Source organism: Lithobates pipiens, unplaced genomic scaffold (genome assembly GCF_037356315.1).
Source record: "Lithobates pipiens isolate NorthernLeopardFrog02 unplaced genomic scaffold, aLitPip1_a1.2 Scaffold_37, whole genome shotgun sequence".
Taxonomy (NCBI): domain Eukaryota; kingdom Metazoa; phylum Chordata; class Amphibia; order Anura; family Ranidae; genus Lithobates; species Lithobates pipiens.
The window spans coordinates 16,246,624-16,266,159 of NW_027507825.1; the positions used below are offsets into that span (position 1 = coordinate 16,246,624).

General features: G+C 47.9%; 1 protein-coding gene across 7 annotated transcripts in view; it reads left to right on the forward strand.

Moving 5' to 3' along the window:
* Positions 1 to 19,536, forward strand: part of TTC7B (tetratricopeptide repeat domain 7B) — a 225,331-nt gene that overhangs the window by 152,696 nt on the left and 53,099 nt on the right. For all 7 annotated transcript variants that reach the window (XR_013269953.1, XM_077466764.1, XM_077466766.1 and 4 more), the window contains 2 exons: positions 1,203 to 1,363; positions 19,184 to 19,300. Coding sequence is in view for 6 of the 7 variants with exons in the window: in XM_077466764.1 (XP_077322890.1) it covers positions 1,203 to 1,363; positions 19,184 to 19,300 (278 nt within the window). In the remaining variant the exon portion in view is untranslated. The remainder of the gene's footprint in view (positions 1 to 1,202; positions 1,364 to 19,183; positions 19,301 to 19,536) is intronic.

Sequence of the window (19,536 nt, forward strand, 5' to 3'; positions counted from 1 at the left end):
CACAGAGCAGCCTGGATCCTCCTCTTCTTGGGTCCCTCTGTTGCTGCTCCTGGCCCCTCCCTCCTTTGAGTACGCTTCAGCCAGCAGCTTGCCACAGGGGGCATCCAAGCTGAGTCAGAGTTCCATGTATCCATTCAGACACGGAGCCCTGACCCGGCCCCGCCCCTTCTTTGCCCTGATTAGCTGACTGACTTTGAGTGGCAGCCAATGGCGCCCCTGCTCTGTCTCAGCCTATCAGGAGGAGTGTCTGTACCCATCATCGCAGCCTCATCCGCGCCCATCAGCGCCGCCTCATCCGCGCCCGTCAGCGCCGCCTCATCCGCGCCCGTCAAGCCCGGCCTCATCCGCGCCCGTCAAGCCCGGCCTCATCCGCGCCCGTCAAGCCCGGCCTCATCCGCGCCCGTCAAGCCCGGCCTCATCCGCGCCCGTCAAGCCCGGCCTCATCCGCGCCCGTCAAGCCCGGCCTCATCCACGCCGCCTCATCCGCGCCCATCAGCGGCGCCTCATCCGCGCCCATCAGCGCCGCCTCATCCACGCCCATCAGCGCCGCCTCATCCGCGCCCATCAGCGCCGCCTCATCCGCGCCCATCAGGGCCGCCTCATCCGCGCCCATCAGGGCCGCCTCAGCTTATTGCTGCATGGAGATTACCGGGAGGAATCGCAAGGCGAGCCGGCCAGGTCACACAGAGGACCTGAAACGCCGCCGCTATCAAAGTCCTGCCTCCTGGACTGGTTCCTATGATAGATATCACACTACCTCAATTTCCCGTCATTGGATCAGTGTGCTGTCTAGCATAGGAGCCGGTCCAGGAGGCGGGACTTTGACAGCGGTCGGCGTTTCAAATCCAAGCTGTGTCACAGAAGAAGTTCCCCCTCTCTGTGTGATCCAGCCGGCTCACCTCTTCCTCTACGCTCCCTTCCCCACAGTTTCCTGGCCGATCACTGAGAGTAGAATTGGTGCCCGCTCCCCTCCGATGCGGCTCTTTGCTCTCTCTCAGCTTATTTCCACTCACCAAGCAGGTAACTGCCAATCTTGAGGGCTGGTGTAGTGGTCCGTTGTAGGCAGAAGCTTGATAAGTGTCTCACCAGACTAGGGGATGATGCTGCCTAATATGTTTGAGAGATTGTTTGGGAGTCGTGTGAAACTAGGATTAGCGCTTTTTTTTTTGTTTCTGATCATGTAATGTGATTACTCTCCGCAGATCCCGGAGGCTCTGGGTTATGTGCGACAGGCCCTCCAGCTGCAAGGTGATGACTCCAATTCCCTCCACTTGTTGTCGCTCCTGCTCTCTGCTCAGAAACACTACCACGATGCCCTGAATATCATTGACATGGCACTCAGCGAATACCCAGAGAACTTTATGTGAGTAAACTATGCTAGCATTTGACGCTTAAAGAGTAACTCCACTGTTGTTGAGTAAACCCCCAGCCCCCCACCCTGGGGGAGATCTATGTACAAGACCAGGATTTCAACAGCCTTGGTTGCAGATACCTACCTTTAGTTATTCTGAAGAAATAGCGGTTTGTGTCCACGTGCAAAATGAACGTGAATGGGAGTGATTTTATAATTATTGATCAGCTGCTGCACCTGCAGTGGCAGGGTCTGCATCCCACTATACATTTTTCTTTGGGAGTATCTCACTAAAGATGACATTTGTGTTGCACGGGATGCTCAAATGCTGACTTGTATCTTAGACCCCTTTCAGACTGGGGTGTTTTTCAGGTGTTTTTCAAGCGCTTTAGCGTTAAAAAAAAGCGCCTGTAAAGCGCTTGAAAGAAGCCTCATCTGCAGTCCCAATGTGAAAGCCTGAGTGCTTTAAGAGCCCTTTCACAATGTCAGCGCCTGAAAAACCTTTGTAAAGCGCTGCTTAAACTAGCAGCGCTTTACCAGCGTTTTTCAAGCGTTATTCGGGCGCTTTTAACCCCTGCTAGTGGCCAAATAAAGGGTTAAAAGCGCCCACAAAACGCTGCTGCCAATAGCGTTTTTCAGGCGCTTTTCAAGCGTTTTGCAGGTGCTTCCCATTGATTTCAATGGGAAGGGGCGCTTTAGGAGCCGTGTATTCACCGCTCCAAAAGCGCTGCAAAGAAGCTGCTTGCAGGACTTTTTTTGACGCCCTGGCAGCGCAGCGCCTCAGTGTGAAAGCACTCGGGCTTTTACATTGGGATTGCAGTTGCAGCTTCTTTCATGCGCTTTTTTTAACGCTAAAGCGCCTGAAAAATGCCTGAAAAACGCCCCAGTGTGAAAGGGGTCTTAGTGCAGACTTCTGGGAAAATCAGAGCCAATCGCACAAGAAGTAAATGACACTTCGGGGGGGGGGGGGGGGGTGTTCTTTATACAAAACACCTCCAGGCTGCCATATTGCATTTGACAGAAAATGACAGAGCTACAGTTTGAAAAGGAAAGGTCATTTTTTTAATAACATTCAATTACAATATGACTTGTGTTGTAATTGCATATGCTAGATATTTTATTTTATTTGCTATATTTTTCCCACAAAAATGGAGTTAGCCTTTAGTGACGGTTCACACTATTGTAATGCGAGAACCCTGCGAATCAACTGCGGGTTCCCGCATCGCACTCGACACGCACAGCGGGTCACACTGCCATATGCGAACTGCTGGAGAGTGTCGTCATATGTTAACGACACCCTCATTTTAGCTCGCATATCGCACTGCGAACTGACAGTTTGGACATGAATCGGATCGCATATGTGTGAACACACATGCAATCCGATTCTGGTCCAAACAGAAAAAATCGTCCTGTGCGCGTTTTTGTACTGAATGCGGTGCGATATCGGCCATACTATCTGTATGTCTGTCATCGCAATAGTGTAAACCGGCACTTAAAGTAGATGTAAACCATAACTGAATGACATTTAACTTACTAAAAAAAACAAAAAAAAAAACACTGAGTATCATAAACAAAGACTGTGTTTTTGTTTTTTCCATAAATTAAGTTTTTGTAGTCTCCACCAGGGGGCGCATGGGACAGGGTTGACAACACAGGAGCATTGTTGGGAGACAGGAACGGAGTGTTGCCATTCTATAATGGGAAGTGCCGGGACCAAGACCTTCATGGCAATATCTCCAGGGATTATTTTAATGAAAACTGCAGATTTAAAAAGGCTGCAACCTTAAAGGGTTTGTAAACCTCAGACATGAAATTTGTCTAAAACATATCCCTCTATTGCAGGGATATGCAACTAGCGGACATCCAGCTGTTGCAAAACTACAAGTCCTATCATGCCTCTGCCTCTGGGTGTCATGCTTGTTGCTGTCAAAGTCTTGCTATGCCTCATGGGACTTGTAGTTATACAACAGCTGGAGGTCCACTAGTTGCATATCCCTGCTCTATAATGTGCACTTGTCTCAATCCAGGGCTGTGTCATTTCTGTCTACTGCCTCCTTCCTCTGCTATCCAAGTCACTTCTAACAAATTTTCCTCCTGATACCAGAGAAAAAAAGGTGACACGGGAGGGAGCTCCAGCACACAGCCTGTGATTGACTGCCTCAGCTCTGTTCCTGTGTGCGGCTTGAAAGGGTGGGGGGGGGTCTTTTCCCTCCAATCAGCTCTGAGCTCTCCTCACTGAGCTCTGCAGAGTGTAACTTCAGCTCTCCAGCTCCTTTTTCTGGCAGTTCAGACAAACTTTCAATGGATGTAGAGAAGAGAGGACAGCAGATAGAGGTACAACTTATGTAGGAGGATTTGTTTCATCTTTGTGTATTACCTGCGGCCAGTCGCGTCCAGTCTGAGGCCAGTCGAGTCACAACCACTTTCATTTTTATCATCCATCGAGAGACACAGAATGTCTTTAATCTTTGAGTTATACTTTCCTCTTATAGGAGGTGTCATGTACCTTGGAGGTGAGCCTGATGTGCAGAGGGAGACCTCTCGTACGGCTCTGGTTCCGGGATCTCTGGAGTGGGAACAGTGACCCTCGGAGCACAGTGGGATATGAGAGCCTGCAGGGTTTGCTTGGCTGAAGATGATGTCCGCTTGACAGGGACAGGAACAGGCTTGGTTTCTGTGGATGCAGGAGCGATGAGAAGCTGCAGGCAGATGCAGGACTAAAAACAGGTGCAGCCGCAGGCAGGTGCGCACGAATGCAGCCGCAGGCAGGTGCCCACGGATGCAGCCACAGGCAGATGCCCACGGATGCAGCCGCAGGCAGGTGCCCACGGATGCAGGACGCACAAGTGCGCACAAGGAGGCAAGTGCGCACAAGGAGGCAAGTGCGCACAAGCGCAGGACAGCAGGCAGGAGCAGGGTCAGACAAGCCAGGTCGTAAGAGCGGATCAATCAGGCAGAAGCGGCAGGCAGAGAATGGTCAAAGTTCAGGCAGGATCGGCAACAGGAGATCAGACAAACAGGTACACAGAGCAGGTCTAAGGCAAGCCAAGGGGTCAGGATTGGAGACAGCAGCAAGGTCAGGAGTTCCGGGTTAACACTGGAGCAGATGCAGGATCAGGTTACAGGATAAGCTGCAGATCAGACAGCAAGAGTGTATTCTGAAGTGGCCCCTTTTAAAGTTCACTGGGCGCCAAAGCTGCGTTACTGTGCAAGCGTGCACGATCTGCGCATGCGCATTGGCGCACGTCTATTCACCGCTGGATGCCTTTGAATCGAAACACATCTCGATGAACCCATGTGCCTGTGGCCAGCGTCATACGCAGTGCGTCCATGACAGGAGGATAGGACACTGGCAAACAAACTGTAGGCAAGCCCAGGATAACACCACCTACTACCAACATACCTCACTGGCACTGAATTTGAGTGCCACAAACCAAAAATGCTTTTTAGTTTATTTGTAATATTCAAATCAAAATCCCCCATCCATCCATGTCTCCATGTTTTTGCCTAAAAAAAAATCACTTTGAAAAACCCTCCCTCCCCACCAGCATTTCTAGCATTGGCCATCTTGAGTAAGGCAGATGATTCATGTAGCAATTTACTTCCTGGAATCCATCTGCCTTTAGCTCAGGCATGCAGACAGGAGGGTGTGTTTAGTTGTGAAAAAGCCCCTCCTCCCCCCTTAAACTCTCCTATATCTATATATAATTTCTAGTAGTAGTAGGAGCAGTGGCGGTGCCCTCTCTTGTGCACCGCTCTAATCACCATAGATAGATTCATTAATTGCATGAATCTATGGTCGCTGCTGACACCCCCCTATTCAGGTGCCTGGCCCATGTTCGGGGTAGTGTTTTTTTTTTTTTTAAAAAGCACCGGATTAGAGCCATAGGCTCTAATAGGTGCCCAAAAAGGTGAACAGCGGGCGTAATGCTGTGCATTTGCCGTTCACTCTGCTGTGTGATAGCAAAGAAAATTCCTTCGCTTTGCTAACACTGAATCTCAGCCAATCAGGTTGCCGGGTCTGTTACTGGTCACCTGATTGTCTGAAATGTCAGGCGCTGTGTTTGGACGCCTGAGAGAGGACGGAAGAAGACATGGAGGACATGCAGGAGACCGCTGCCGACCCACTCCGAGACAAGCAAGTGCCGGGCAGCATCTGGTGGGGCCCGCTGGCGGCATCTGGTGGGGCCCGCTGGCGGCATCTGGTGGGGCCCGCTGGCGGCATCTGGTGGGGCCCGCTGGCGGCATCTGGTGGGGCCCGCTGGCGGCATCTGGTGGGGCCCGCTGGCGGCATCTGGTGGGGCACAGCAACGGCATCTGATGGGGCACAGCAACGGCATCTGATGGGGCACAGCAACGGCAATTGATGGGGCACAGTAACGGCAATTGATGGGTACAGTGGCTGCGTTGGGCACAGTGGCTGCAATTTATGTTGTTTTTTTTTTCCGTTTGTTTGCGCCCCCCAAAAATTTTTTTGAGAACCAGCAGCCACTGCACTGATTAAAAATAGCCATTGTTGATTGAGAGTGAAGTTCCACCTTAAAGACTAACCTATTTTTCTAGCATTTTTCCTTTCATCAGTCAAGACTCATTTCTATATGACTGCTGCAGCTTTGTCTCTTCCATTGCAGCTATTGGAAGCAGTCACCCTTAGGCTGGCTTTTGGAGGACTATGTTTGGACACCGACAGACATTGTGGGCATAACATGGAAGTTCCTTTCTGGGTTCAGACTCCATTCTGGTAAAAGCTGTAGAGTGCTTTCCCAGATCCACAGGCACTGGGCTTCTTTATTCCTGGTTTCCGTAGATTTTTCTGCATAAGGCAATGATACTGTGGGACTGAGTGCTGACATCATCTGCTAGATGGTTGCATGCAGGGGTGGGCAGAAGGGGTTGCTGCCCTCGGCACTGTGGTATTATGTGAAGTGGGGGGGGCACTGCAAGGAGCGGGGGGGGCAGCAGGGGGTAATAATGGTTCTAGGTAGGTAAATCTGGGGAGGTGTGCTGAAAGTGGTGATCTGGGGGAGTCGTGTTGGGAGAGGGTGGAAGAGGATATGTGCTAGGAGGGGGGATTTTTTTTTGGAGGGGGTAATTTGGGATAGTAGAAGGGGGGGGTATTTGTGCTAGGAGGGGGCCATTTGAAGAGGGGGGGTGTTGTGCTAGGATGGGGTAATGGGGGAGTTAAATATGTGCTGGGAGGTGGGGGGGCACCACAAGGGGCTTGGGGGGTAGAGGATTTGTGCTGGGGGTCAGCAGAGGGTAATAGTAGTTCTAGGTGGGTAAACCTGGGGAGGTGTGCTGGGAGTGGTGATTTGGAGGGAGGGGGGTTGTGTTGGGGGATTGATGGGTGAAGAGGAATTGTGCTAGGAGGGGGGATTTGGGGGGTTTCTGCTAGAAAATGTAATATGGTAGAGGTCAGGGGATTTTTTGGGGGGGGGGGTGGTATTTGGGCTAGTAGGGATGATTAGGGGTGTATTTGTGCTAGGAGGGACAATTTGGAGGGGGGATTTGTGCTAGTGTGGGGTAATGGGGAGCTTTAAATTTGTGCTTGGCGATGGGGGCACCACAAGGAGCTTGGGGAGGAGGTGTTTTTTTTTGGGGGGGGGGGGGCAGCAGAGAGTAATAGTTGTTGCTGGTGGGTAAATCTGAGGAGGTGTGCAGGGAGTGGTGATTTGAGGGGGGGGGTGTTATGGGGGAGGGATGGGGGAAGAGCAATTGTGCTAGGTGGGGGGGGGGGTTTAGGGGGGTTTCTACTAGAAAATGTGATATGGTGGGGGGGGGGTACTTTGGGCTAGTAGGGATGATTAGGGGTGTAATTTTGCTAGAAGTGGCAATTTGGAGGTGGGGGTTGTGCTAGTTTGAAGTAATGGGTCAGTTAAATTTTTTTTTTGCTGGGAGATGGGGGCACCACAAGGAGCTTGGAGGGGGGGGGGGGGGGTTCTGTTGGGGGCAGCAGAGGGTAATAGTAATTCTAGGTGGGTAGATCTGGGGAGTGTCCCCCTGGGATTTAGGTGACCTTCTCCCAGCACTTTTTTTTTCCTGCCATACAATTTTTGGGAAGCATCTTCCCGCTGCGTTTTCTTGCCAAGAGCCACGTGCGACTTCGATCTGTTCCTCTCCTGCGTTTTTTTTTTTTTTTTTTTATCTGATTTGCCTTCGGCATTAGCAGCTTCCGAGTCACCCGCCACTGTGACTGATTCTGAGTCGCTTCAGTCCTCGACTAATGAGCTTACCCCTGAGGAGTCGCAGTCAACTTGCTATTAATCCCAAGTTAAAGGAGATCGTTTTGGTCCTTAATTGATGCATCGTGCACCTCTCTGAAACTAGAAGATTTGCTTGTTGATTCGAACAGTGCTGCTTCCAGCCTTGCATTGTTGAAAACTCCTAAGGCTTGCAAAAGAATTTTCCCTGATTTTCTTTTTCTCTATGAAGATTGGAAACCTCGCGGTAAGTTTTTTATTTATTTAGCTCTCCAGGCGCTTATTGACCATGTGGATCCCGCCATTTTCCATCTTAACAAGACTTAGACCGGTGAAGGATGTATTGGTTTTCAAGGACCCATCTGATAAGAGCTAGAAGGCCTTTTCTAGAGCTCTGGTCCAGGTCTTCCAGCTCTTCATCAGATTCTGACTGCAGATTTGTTGAAGCATGTTTAATTGATCAGAATCCCTTAAAAAGAGATCAACCACTACTGTGGTTAGACCTTCGCTTTGTATTCAGCACATAGAGCAGGTGACTGTAGGGTAAAAGTCCAAGTGTGTCGGTTTGCTGGAAGCCCCATTGTCTCTTTTTCTGCATATTTTTCATGTTAAAATTAGAAAGTGGCCACATCTAATCGCGGAATTGGTATTTTTATTAATAAGCACTTGTACATTTTAGCGTGTGTGGTTAGAATAATAAAATGATGTATACAGTTTTACACGGAGTCTTCCTGATTTTGTCACGGTGGACTATTCTAGGTTACTGGATGTGATACAATGGTGATTTTATATGGAGATTTGGAGGTGATACCAGGTTCCCCACAGACGATATATTAAACTACATGCTCATGTGAATCCTTTTTTTTATTTTTTTAAACTGCTTTAAGTCCACCCAACAACAGTTCTACTGCTACGGGGCGGCACCTGTGCGCCGGATCATGTGTGTGTATATATATATATATATATATATATACATACGTGATCCTACCTTAACGGATAAGGGGCGTGCACACGCGCCACCAACAGCTTCGCTTCCGCTGTGATTACACACAGCAGAAGCCGATCGGCAGTTGCAGGGTACATGATGTCCTCCGGCACCACGCTGATCATCGGACACAGAATTGCAGTCTGCCTATGTAAACAAGGAAGAATCCCGTTCTGACAGAGGAGGGAAGGGATGACGTTTTTGTCCCTGCAAAGCAAGAAATAAATTCCATCTCTTCCCCTAGTAAAAGCACCTTCCACAATATAGTAAACACGTTATTAATACAAAAAGCCTAAGGAAGAGACCGCAGTCTCTTCTCCCTCTTTGCAACAAAGGAAAAGAAACGCAACGCCTCTAAGTGCAGTTTTGGTAAACCATTTAATCAGTCAAAAGTAAAACTACTCACAAAGGGAGCATAACCACAAGCATGATAGTAATCCTGCAGCAAAATCCGGAGGTGGTTTTTCTCCTAAACATCCGTGTCTCTGAAGTGCAGCTGACAGTTCATGTAGGTGGATTCCAGGATTCGCAGCCTATGAGAACAGCAGGGAACACAGGGGCGATCGGAGATTACGTCACTTCCGGGTGCAGGGTGAGAGGAGGTGGCTTTGCGTTCGGCGCATGCTTGCTCCTTCCTCAGGCCATGGCAAGTCTCCAGGAGGGGCTTTCTTAGCTAAGCACACCCTCCTTCCTGCATGCTTTCTATGAAGTAAATGCTGCCTGAATTATCTGCCCCTACTCAAAATGGCCAAAGCTAAAAATGCTGGGGGGGGGGGGGGGGTATTTTTAAAAAAATAAAGGATGAAGAAATGGATGACCGTGTAGTTCTGCTTTAAATTACATTTTAGAAATGTAGGTTTACATCTAATTTCATGGAAACTTTATTACGATTGGTTTATTGATATAAAAAAAATCTCAACAGTCTGTGTTAACCACTTCCAGCCCACGCCCTAAAGATGGCTACAGCGCTGGCTCAAATAATCCCACTTCCCATGCCCCCTTCATCTCCAGGGATCTGTGATCGCTGTGTGCCCTTCAAACACATCTGATCACAGATTAGGGTAAAGAGCCAATCACATTGGCTCTTTACCATGTGACCAGCTGTGTCCAATCACAGCTGATCATAGTGTAAACCGTATTTGTATTTGCTGGTTATCGGCAGAGAGGGGAGCCGATAACCGGCAAATCTATGCCGATAATCAGAAAGATGATCATAAGCGTCCTAATAATTAGTGCTACCTCATCGGTGCCCATCAGAGCGGCCTCTTCGGTGCCCATCAGTGCGGCCTCTTCGGTGCCCATCAATGCGGCCTCTTCGGTGCCCATCAATGCGGCCTCTTCGGTGCCCATCAGTGCGGCCTCTTCGGTGCCCATCAGTGCGGCCTCTTCGGTGCCCATCAGTGCGGCCTCTTCGGTGCCCATCAGTGCGGCCTCTTCGGTGCCCATCAGTGCGGCCTCATTGGTGCCCATCAGTGCGGCCTCATTGGTGCCCATCAGTGCTGGCCTCATCGGTGCCCATCAGTGCTGGCCTCATCGGTGCCCATCAGTGCTGGCCTCATCGGTGCCCATCAGTGCTGGCCTCATCGGTGCCCATCAGTGCTGGCCTCATCGGTGCCCATCAGTGAAGGAGAAAAATTACTTCTTTAAAAAGAGAGAGGAGAGCCGATAACCGGCAAATCCACACAGAGGAACATCTACACCGACAATCAGAAAAATGATCATAGGTGTCCTGATAACTAGTGCAGCTCCAACAGTGCCCATCAGTGTAGCCACATCAGTGCTCATCAGTGAATGAGAAAAATTACTTCTTTAGAATATTTTATAACCGAAACTAAATAAAACGTTTTATTTTTTTTTTCGGTCCTTTTTCCTCTAGCCAAAAAAATAAAAATAAAAACCCAGTGGCAATTAAATACCACCAGAAGAAAGGTCTGTCTCAAAAATGCTAAAAAAATTCATTTTTATGTACAGTGTTGCATGACCACGCAATTGTCATTCAAAGTGCGTCAGTGCAGGAAGGGGGCGACAGTGACCGGTAGGCAAGTGCCTTTAAAAAAAAAAAAATTAAAAAATTTGAGATGTTCTTTTCAGTTTTTTTTTTCACATATTCATTGCTCTGCTTCCACCTTGGTGATTACAGTACTAAATACTAAAGTACTTTGTCAGGTATTTACCGTATATACTCGAGTATAAGCCGAGATTTTCAGCCCCTTTTTTTAGGCTGAAAGTACCCCCCTCGGCTTATACTCGAGTCACGCAGATCAGGTAGGCAGACGGCGGCCATTCCACTATTCAAAAGCCGCGCCTCCCTGTCTGTGATAGGCGGAACACTCAATTTCCCAGCAGTCAGTGTTCCGCCTATCACGGACATCCGCTCATTCTCATACTACGGACGAGGATGAGAGGATGTCCGTGATAGGCGGAACACTGACTGCTGGGAAATTGAGTGTTCCGCCTATCACAGACAGAGAGGCGCGGCTTTTGAACAGTGGAATGGCCGCCGTCTGTCAGACGAGGAGGAGAGGTGCGGCATGGCACACAGAGGCTGCAGAAGGCAAAGAGGCTGCAGATTGGCACAGGTAGGCTGCGATGGACACAGGGAGGGACGGGACATAGGGATGGACACAGGGAGGGACGGGACACAGGGATGGACACAGGGAGGGACGGGACACAGGGAGGGACGGGACACAGGGAGGGACGGGACACAGGGAGGGACGGGACACAGGGAGGGACGGGACACAGGGAGGGACGGGACACAGGGATGGACACAGGGAGCGACGGGACACAGGGATGGACACAGGGAGGGACGGGACACAGGGATGGACACAGGGAGGGACGGGACACAGGGATGGACACAGGGAGGGATGGGACACAGGGAAGGACACAGGGAGGGATGAGACACAGGGAAGGACGGGACACAGGGATGGACACAGGGAGGGACGGGACACAGGGATGGACACAGGGAGGGACGGGACACAGGGATGGACACAGGGAGGGACGGGACACAGGGATGGACACAGGGAGGGACGGGACACAGGGATGGACACAGGGAGGGACGGGACACAGGGATGGACACAGGGAGGGACGGGACACAGGGATGGACGGGACACAGGGAGGGATGAGACACAGGGAGGGACGGGACACAGGGATGGACACAGGGAGGGACGGGACACAGGGATGGACACAGGGAGGGACGGGACACAGGGATGGACACAGGGAGGGACGGGACACAGGGATGGACGGGACACAGGGAGGGATGAGACACAGGGAAGGACGGGACACAGGGATGGACACAGGGAGGGACGGGACACAGGGATGGACACAGGGAGGGACGGGACACAGGGATGGACACAGGGAGGGACGGGACACAGGGATGGACACAGGGAGGGACGGGACACAGGGATGGACGGGACACAGGGAGGGATGAGACACAGGGAGGGACGGGACACAGGGAGGGACGGGACACAGGGATGGACACAGGGAGGGACGGGACACAGGGATGGACACAGGGATGGACGGGACACAGGGATGGACACAGGGAGGTATGCAGCTGCAGATGGGCATTGTTGACCCTCTTTTCCAATCTTTTAAGCTGTAACAGTAGCTGCTGCATGTCTCACCCTCGGCTTATACACGAGTCAATACGTTTTCCCAGTTTTTTTGTGGTAAATTAGGGGCCTCGGCTTATATTCGGATCGACCTATACTCGAGTATATACGGTAAGTCAGAATCCACTATACCTGCTATATGGCCTTTCCTGCATTTGGCTTTGTTTCATCATCGGTGAGAATTGCATTGTCTGGTATACAGCTGTCTTCTAGTATATAAACATCAGCAGAAGATGTTGGCGCTACAGAACAATGCTGCACCTGGATGCGATCTGTCACCCTTTATTAATCACTCATTTGATGCCCCTCTGTCTCTCTCTGACCACCTGTCGCCGTAGAGTTGTGTTTCCCTATGAAATATTAAGCATCTCCTTTTTTACTTATTATGTTAGCGTTGCCTCACGGTATCAATATACTTATGTTACCTGAGCCGAGAGCTTTAAATAATGAATAATAAGCATCTGCCTGAAATGGGTCCTGCAGATTATTCAGAATCCACCATCTGACGCTAAAGGCAGAGCGTGGAAATAGAACTCCCCGCTGCCTTCCAGCATGAAATGGATGTCAAGGCTTTATGTACCAGGTGATGGGCCCACCAGGAGACCTACTAAAACTGTGACTTCGTGGTACAGCACTGTGCAAAAGTTTTAGGTAGCCGTGAAAAAATGCTGTAAATGAAGAATGATTTCAGTAGTTTGTTAACAAAATGGAAAGTAAATGAACAGAAGAGAAATCCAAATCCAGCCACAATTTGGTTTGACCACCCTTTGCATTCAAACCATCATCAATTCCTCTAGGTAGACTTGGACGCCGTTTTTTGAAGGAACTCGGCAGGTAGGTCGTTCCAAATATCTTGGAGAACTAAGCACAGATCTTCTGTGGATGTCGGCTGCCTCAAATCCTTCTGGTCTTTATCATCCCAGACAGCCTCCATGATGGTGAGATCAGGGCTCTATGGGGGCCAAACCATAACTTCCAGGACTCCTTGTTCTTCTTCTTTACACTGAAGATAGTTTTTAACAACATTGGCTGTATATTTGGGGTGATTGTCCTGCTGCAAAATAAATTTGGGGCCAATCGCATGCCTCCCTGATGGTATCTGCCTTTATTTCTGAGCATTGAGGACACCATTGAATATGATAAGACTATGGCGCTACTGTGACTCCCAAGTGAAAGAACAGGAAATAGGCAGGGAGTGAGGATGGATAAAACAAACTCCGTGAGATTGATGGTGGCTGCTCCTCTATAAACAGGTCCTGAGTAACCTACAGTGGTAAAAAGTATTAGATCCCCTGCTGATTTTGTACGTTTGCCCACTGACAAAGAAATGAACAGTCTGTAATTTTAATGGTCAGTTTATTATAATAGTGAGAGACAGAATAACAACAAAAATATCTAGAAAAATGCATTTAAAAAAAGTTATACATTGATTTGCATTTTAAAGCGGAGGTCCACCCTAAAGTGGACCTTCCGCTCATCGGAACCCTCCCCCCCTCCGGCGCCACAATTGGCACCTTTCAGGGGGGAGGGGGGTGCAGATACCTGTACAGTACAGGTATCTGTACCCACTTCTGGGCTAGCTCTCTGCGGAAAGGGGCATAGATTACGCCCCTTTCCGCAAGTGCCCCGCTGCCTGCTGGGAAACACACAGATCCCAGAGGCAGCGGGGACCGTCCTTATTGCGCAGCGCGGCTCGCGCATGCGCAGTAGGGAACCGGGAAATTAAGCCGAAAGGCTCCATTTCCTGATTCCCATACCCAAGATGGCGCCGGCAGCACCTGAGATATGATCTACAGATCAGCTTCGGGTGCCGACATCGCGGGCACGCTGGACAGGTAAGTGTCACTATTTTAAAAGTCAGCAGCTGCAGTATTTGTAGCTGCTGGCTTTTAAAAAAAAAAAAAAACGCGGACTCCCGGTGGACTCCCGCTTTAATGAGTGAAATAAATATTTGAACCCCTTCGCAAAGCATGGCTTAGTACTTGGTGGTAAAACCCTTATTGGCAATCACAGGGTCAAACTTTTTCGCCACCAGGTTTGGACACATCTCAGGAGGGATTTTGTCCCACTCCTCTTTGCAGAATCTCTCCAAGTCATTAAGGTTTCGAAGTAGAAAAGATGTAGCTGGATAGCCGCACTCCGAATTATTCAACTTTATTTAAAAAATGTAATTAAAATCACGCTATGACTAAGCACCGTGTTCAGTGTGAAACATGTCAGCGGGCTGTGCAGTTAGTCTGTTTACCAGCCTAGATGCTATGATTTTAATTACGTTTTTGAAATAAAGTTGAATAATTCGGAGTGCGGCTATCCAGCTACATCTTTTCTACTTCAGTTCCTGTTGCAAACAGAGCCAGCACCCTGTGGGATTGTGGAGACAGCTGTTTTGGGAGAAGTCATTACCTTAGAGCGGTAATTCTTTGTATCATTAAGGTTTTCGAGGCTGGTAACTCAAACCTTCAGCTCCCTCCACATATTTACTATAGGATTAGGGTCAGGAGACTGGCTAGGCCACTCCAGCACCTTTTAATGTGCTTCTTCTTGAGCCACTCCTTTGTTGCCTTGGCTGTGTGTTTTGGGTCATTGTCAAGCTGGAATACCCATCCATGACAGAGTATAAGGCCCTGGCTGAGGGAAGGAGGTTCTCGCCCAAGATTTGACAGTACATGACCCCTTCCATCGTCCCTTTGATGCAGTGAAGTTGTTCTGTCCCCTCAGCAGAAAAACTCCCCCAAAGCATAATGTTTCCACCTCCTTGTTTGAAGGTGGGCATGGTGTTCTTGGGGTTATAGGCAGCATTCCTCCTCCAAACACAGCTAGTTGAGTTGATGCTAAAAAGCTTGATATTGGTCTCGTCTGACCACAACATTTTCACCTAGTTCTCCTCTGAATCATTCAGATGTTTATTAGCAACCTTCAGACAATCTGTTACATGTGTTTTCTTGAGCAGGGGGACCTTGCGGGCTCTGTAGGATTTCAGTCCTTCCCAGCGTAGTGTGTTACCAATTGTTTTCTTGGAGACTATGGTCCCAGCTGCCTTGAGATCATTGACAAGATTCTCCTGTGCAGTTCTGGGCTGATTCCTCACCGTTTTCATGATCATTGAAACTCCACGAGGGTGAGACCTTTCATGGAGCCCCAGACCGAGGGAGATTGACAGTTATTTTGTGTTTCTTAAATTTGTGAATAATCGCACCAACTGTTGTCATCCTCTCACCAAGCCGCTTGGCGATGGTCTTGTAGCCCATTCCAGCCTTGTGTAGGTCTACAATCTTGTCTTTGACATCCTTGGACAGCTCTTTGGTTTTGGCCATGGTGGAGAGATTGTAATTGGATAGATTGCTTCTGTAGAGAGGTCCCTTTTAAGAGAGTGCGCCTAATCTCAGCTCGTTACCTTTATAGAAGACACATGGGAGCCAGAAATCTTGCTGATATGGTATCAACTTATATCTGGTGAGTGCAATATGTTTGTTCCTTGTTACTAATTCTTATGGTTTACACTCAGATGCAGGCACCCTCGTGTACTTGCTTTGTTAAGGACATTGATCCTAACCAAATCTCCAACTTCATTTGCAGAAATGCAGCCCCAAACTTGCAAGGAACCTCCACCATGCTTCACAGTAGCCTGCAGACACTCATTATTGTACCGCTCTCCAGGCCACCAACAAACTGCCTCCTGATAGATCCAAATATTTCAAGTTTTGACTCATCAGTCCAAAGCAACTGCTGCCATTTTTTTGCACCCCAGTTCCTATGTTTTCATTCATAGTTGGCTTAGCCTTGTTTCCATATCCGCTTTCTGGACACAATTCTTCCACGAAGGCCACTTCTGGCCAGACTTCTCCAGGCAGTAGATGGTTGTACCTGGGTTCCACTGATTTCCACCAGTTCTGTGCTGATGGCACTGCTTGACATCATCCGATGTGGAAGGGAAATGAGCATGATGTGTCATCTGATGTGTCCTTCATCTGCTGCATTAAAGCATTTGTCACCCCAGCATTTCAAATTCCTGATATTTGGCCACTGTTCCATGTACTTGTATGACAATGTCTCCTGTTCTCTTTGTATTGCTTCCTTTGTTTGAAAGCCCTGGGGTTCCTGCCAGTCATTCTACTTTCCTGTTAAAATCTGACCACACTAAGCAGGAGAACACACTGTGGTCAGTTCTCTAGCTATGCTGGGAACTCTGGCAGCTCTCCAATGATCAGACTTGTCCTGACACTGACTCCCCCCTCCCCCTGCCTTTCACTGGGAAGCTTAGTGTGCCGCTGCTTCTCCTTCCCCAGCTCATATGCAGCTGAGAACAGAGGGTATGTGATCACTTATATCTATACACACATTTTGCCTTTCATTTAAATTTAAAACTGAATGGGTTGTTTTACAAGGAGATCGTTTGCAGTCACTTTGTTTTCTTCACCATCCACTACGTCTACGCTCCTCAGCGTTGCCTGACTTTGTGCAAGTCTGACAGTGTAAGAACTGATGCTGCTTTGAACCCAAAGGGTAGTCGCACCAAATATTGATTTCGATTTTTCTTCTGTTTGCTCACTTTGCATCTTGTAAATTGCTAAAAAAAAATAAACAATTAAAATCTTTATTTTTGAAAGCATTCATACTTTTCAACATTTTTCACAGTGCTGCATGTTGTGTATTTAGTTATTTGATAGCAGATTACTTGAAAGAATTAGACCCTTCTCACACTGGGGTCGTGTTAGCGCTAAAGCGCCGCTCGTTTTAATGGCACTTTAGCGCTGTTTTAGTGGCTTTTTTCGACCTATAGCGGGGTGCTTTTAACTCCAAAGAAGGGGTTAAAAAGGCCTGTGTTGCTCTTCTGAAGCACTTTTCATTTATTATTTTCAATGGGCAGGGCGTTTTTGGAGCGATCCCAAACCACTCCAAAGATGCTGCTTGCAGGACTTTTCCTAAAGTCCCACAAGCGCACCGCCCCAGTGTGAAAAGACACAGTGAAATGAATGGGAGACGGGTTTCAGGCACTATTTAGAGGCCATTTCCAGTGCCTGAAAACTAAAGAAAGGGGTCTTAAAGTTTTATCCTGGCCTATCAAGTTTACACACAAGACCCCTTTCACACTGAGGCAGTTTTCAGGCGTTTTAGCGCTGGAAATAGCTCCTGAAAACTGCCTCCAATGCTCTGCAATGAGTGCTTTCACACTGGGGCGGTGCGTTTGCGGGGCGTTAGAAAAGGTCCTGCAAGCAGCATCTTTGGGGGCGGTTTGGGAGCGTTGTATATACCACTTGCAAAACACCCCTGGCCATTGCAATGAATGGGCAGCGCTTCAGAAGCACCTGAAAAGCACTTTGGAAGCGCAGCAACATGGGAGTTTTTAAACCCCTTCTTTGGGGTTAAAAGCACCGCTTAAACATCGGTAAAGCACCGCTAAAAGGAAGCTGCACTTTACCGATAATACCCGGCACTTTAATGGTGAAAGCAGCCTTCAAAGGTACTGGATATTGCATCTGAACTCTCCATAGCAGAAGAGAAAAGTTGCAATCAAGTGCACTTCCTTAGAAAATAATTACAAGCCTGGAATCGGTGTCAGTTGAAGTGCGATAGCCCACCGCACAGGCCCAGCAATTCCACAGTCACGCTGCTAATGAAAATCATATCCAGAGGCGGACGAGGTGCAGGAATGACAATTACACGGGCCCCGGGGCATTTTTATACAGGCAGCTAACATCCCCCATGTTTTTCAAGTCTCGTTGTGTTCCCACAGGCTTGTGTCTGCCTTGCGGGGTGATGAATATTTTTATTTTTTAATATGTGTATTAAAAACAGAAAAGCACGTTTGTCCAGAGGGAACAAATTTTGGTTTCTTTCCGAGCAGCATTGCATTTATTTTGGCTGTGACTAGCTAATATTTCTGTACTGCCATAAATCTATCCCAATAGCCTGTTGTGGACCCCCTTCGTTAAAGCGGGGCTTTGATTCTCCCTGCTGGATATTTAAATAAGTGTCTGTGTTGTGTACAGCTGCAGATATATTGGAGTGGGAATATTATCCCGGGCTCAGTACAGTGCGTATCTTAGACACTTCCATAAATATAGCATCTTGTAGTGCTCATACACTCCACTCCCCTACCGCCACCCTCCGGTGCTTCTGCCAGCTCGCCCATGCGATCTGCATTTGGAAATATGGGAAGCCGAGACCCTTTTTTTGGGGGCGGGGGGGGGGGGGGGGATTTCAGGCTTACCAGCCGAGGGGCGAGATCTGGGGACTATCGACCTCAGATCTCACAGTAAAGAGGACCTGTCATGCCCTGTTCCCCTGTTCCTATTACAAGGGATGTTAACATTTCTTGTAATAGTGATAAAATTAATTTTAAAAAAAAGTAAAAAGAAAGGGTCAAAATAGAAGAAGAAAAAAAAATTGAAAGCGCCCCCGTCCCCGCATACATAGGTCGTGCCCACATATGTAAACGGTGTTCAAACTCTAATCTGGTAACCTGTAGGAAAAAAAATTAAATGCATCACCTATGGGGATTTTTTTAAGTACCGAAGTTTGGCACCATTTTACAGGGGGTGCGCAATATTAAAGTATGACATGTTGGGTATCTATTTACTCTGCGTAAAATCATCTTTTACTTTATGCAAAAAAATTGGGCTAACTTTCCTTTTCTTTTTTTTTTTTTTTTTTTTTTTTTTGTTATGCATGAAATTTTTTATTTTATTTTTTTAAACGCATTTGAAAAATTGCTGCCCAAATACCATGCAAGATAAAAAGGTGCAACGACTACCATTTTATTCCCTAGGTTCTCTGCTAAAAAAAAAAATATATATATATATATATATATATATATATATATATATATATATATATATATATATATATATATATATATATATATATATATATATATATATATATAACATTTGGGGGTTCTGAGTAATTTTTTAGCAAAGAAATAATGACTTTTACATGTAGGAGAGACGTGTCAGAATTGGCCTGGTAGGCAAGTGGTTAAGCAGACTGTCATTCATCCAGGAGCTTACTATTTGTATATATATATTTTTTTTTTCAGATTATTGTTCACAAAAGCAAAACTGGAATCACTTTGTCGGGGTCCTGATGAGGCATTGCTAACCTGTAAACATATGCTGCAGATCTGGAAGTCTTGCTACAATCTTGCCAACCCCAGGTATCAACTGCATGGAGATATGATGTGGAGTAAATGTATACTTAAATTGGGTTGTAAACCCACTTTATCATTTTCTGGCAATCCCCTGTGTTAAAAACCGAAATGTGTCCAGTGTCTGTGCTTTATTGAAAAAAATGGCCCTGTATACCTTATTTCTGAGCGCCACTTAGCGCTCACGCTACTGCCCGCCATTCCCTCACCAGATCTGACAGCTATGGCAGGAGGGGCCAAGAATG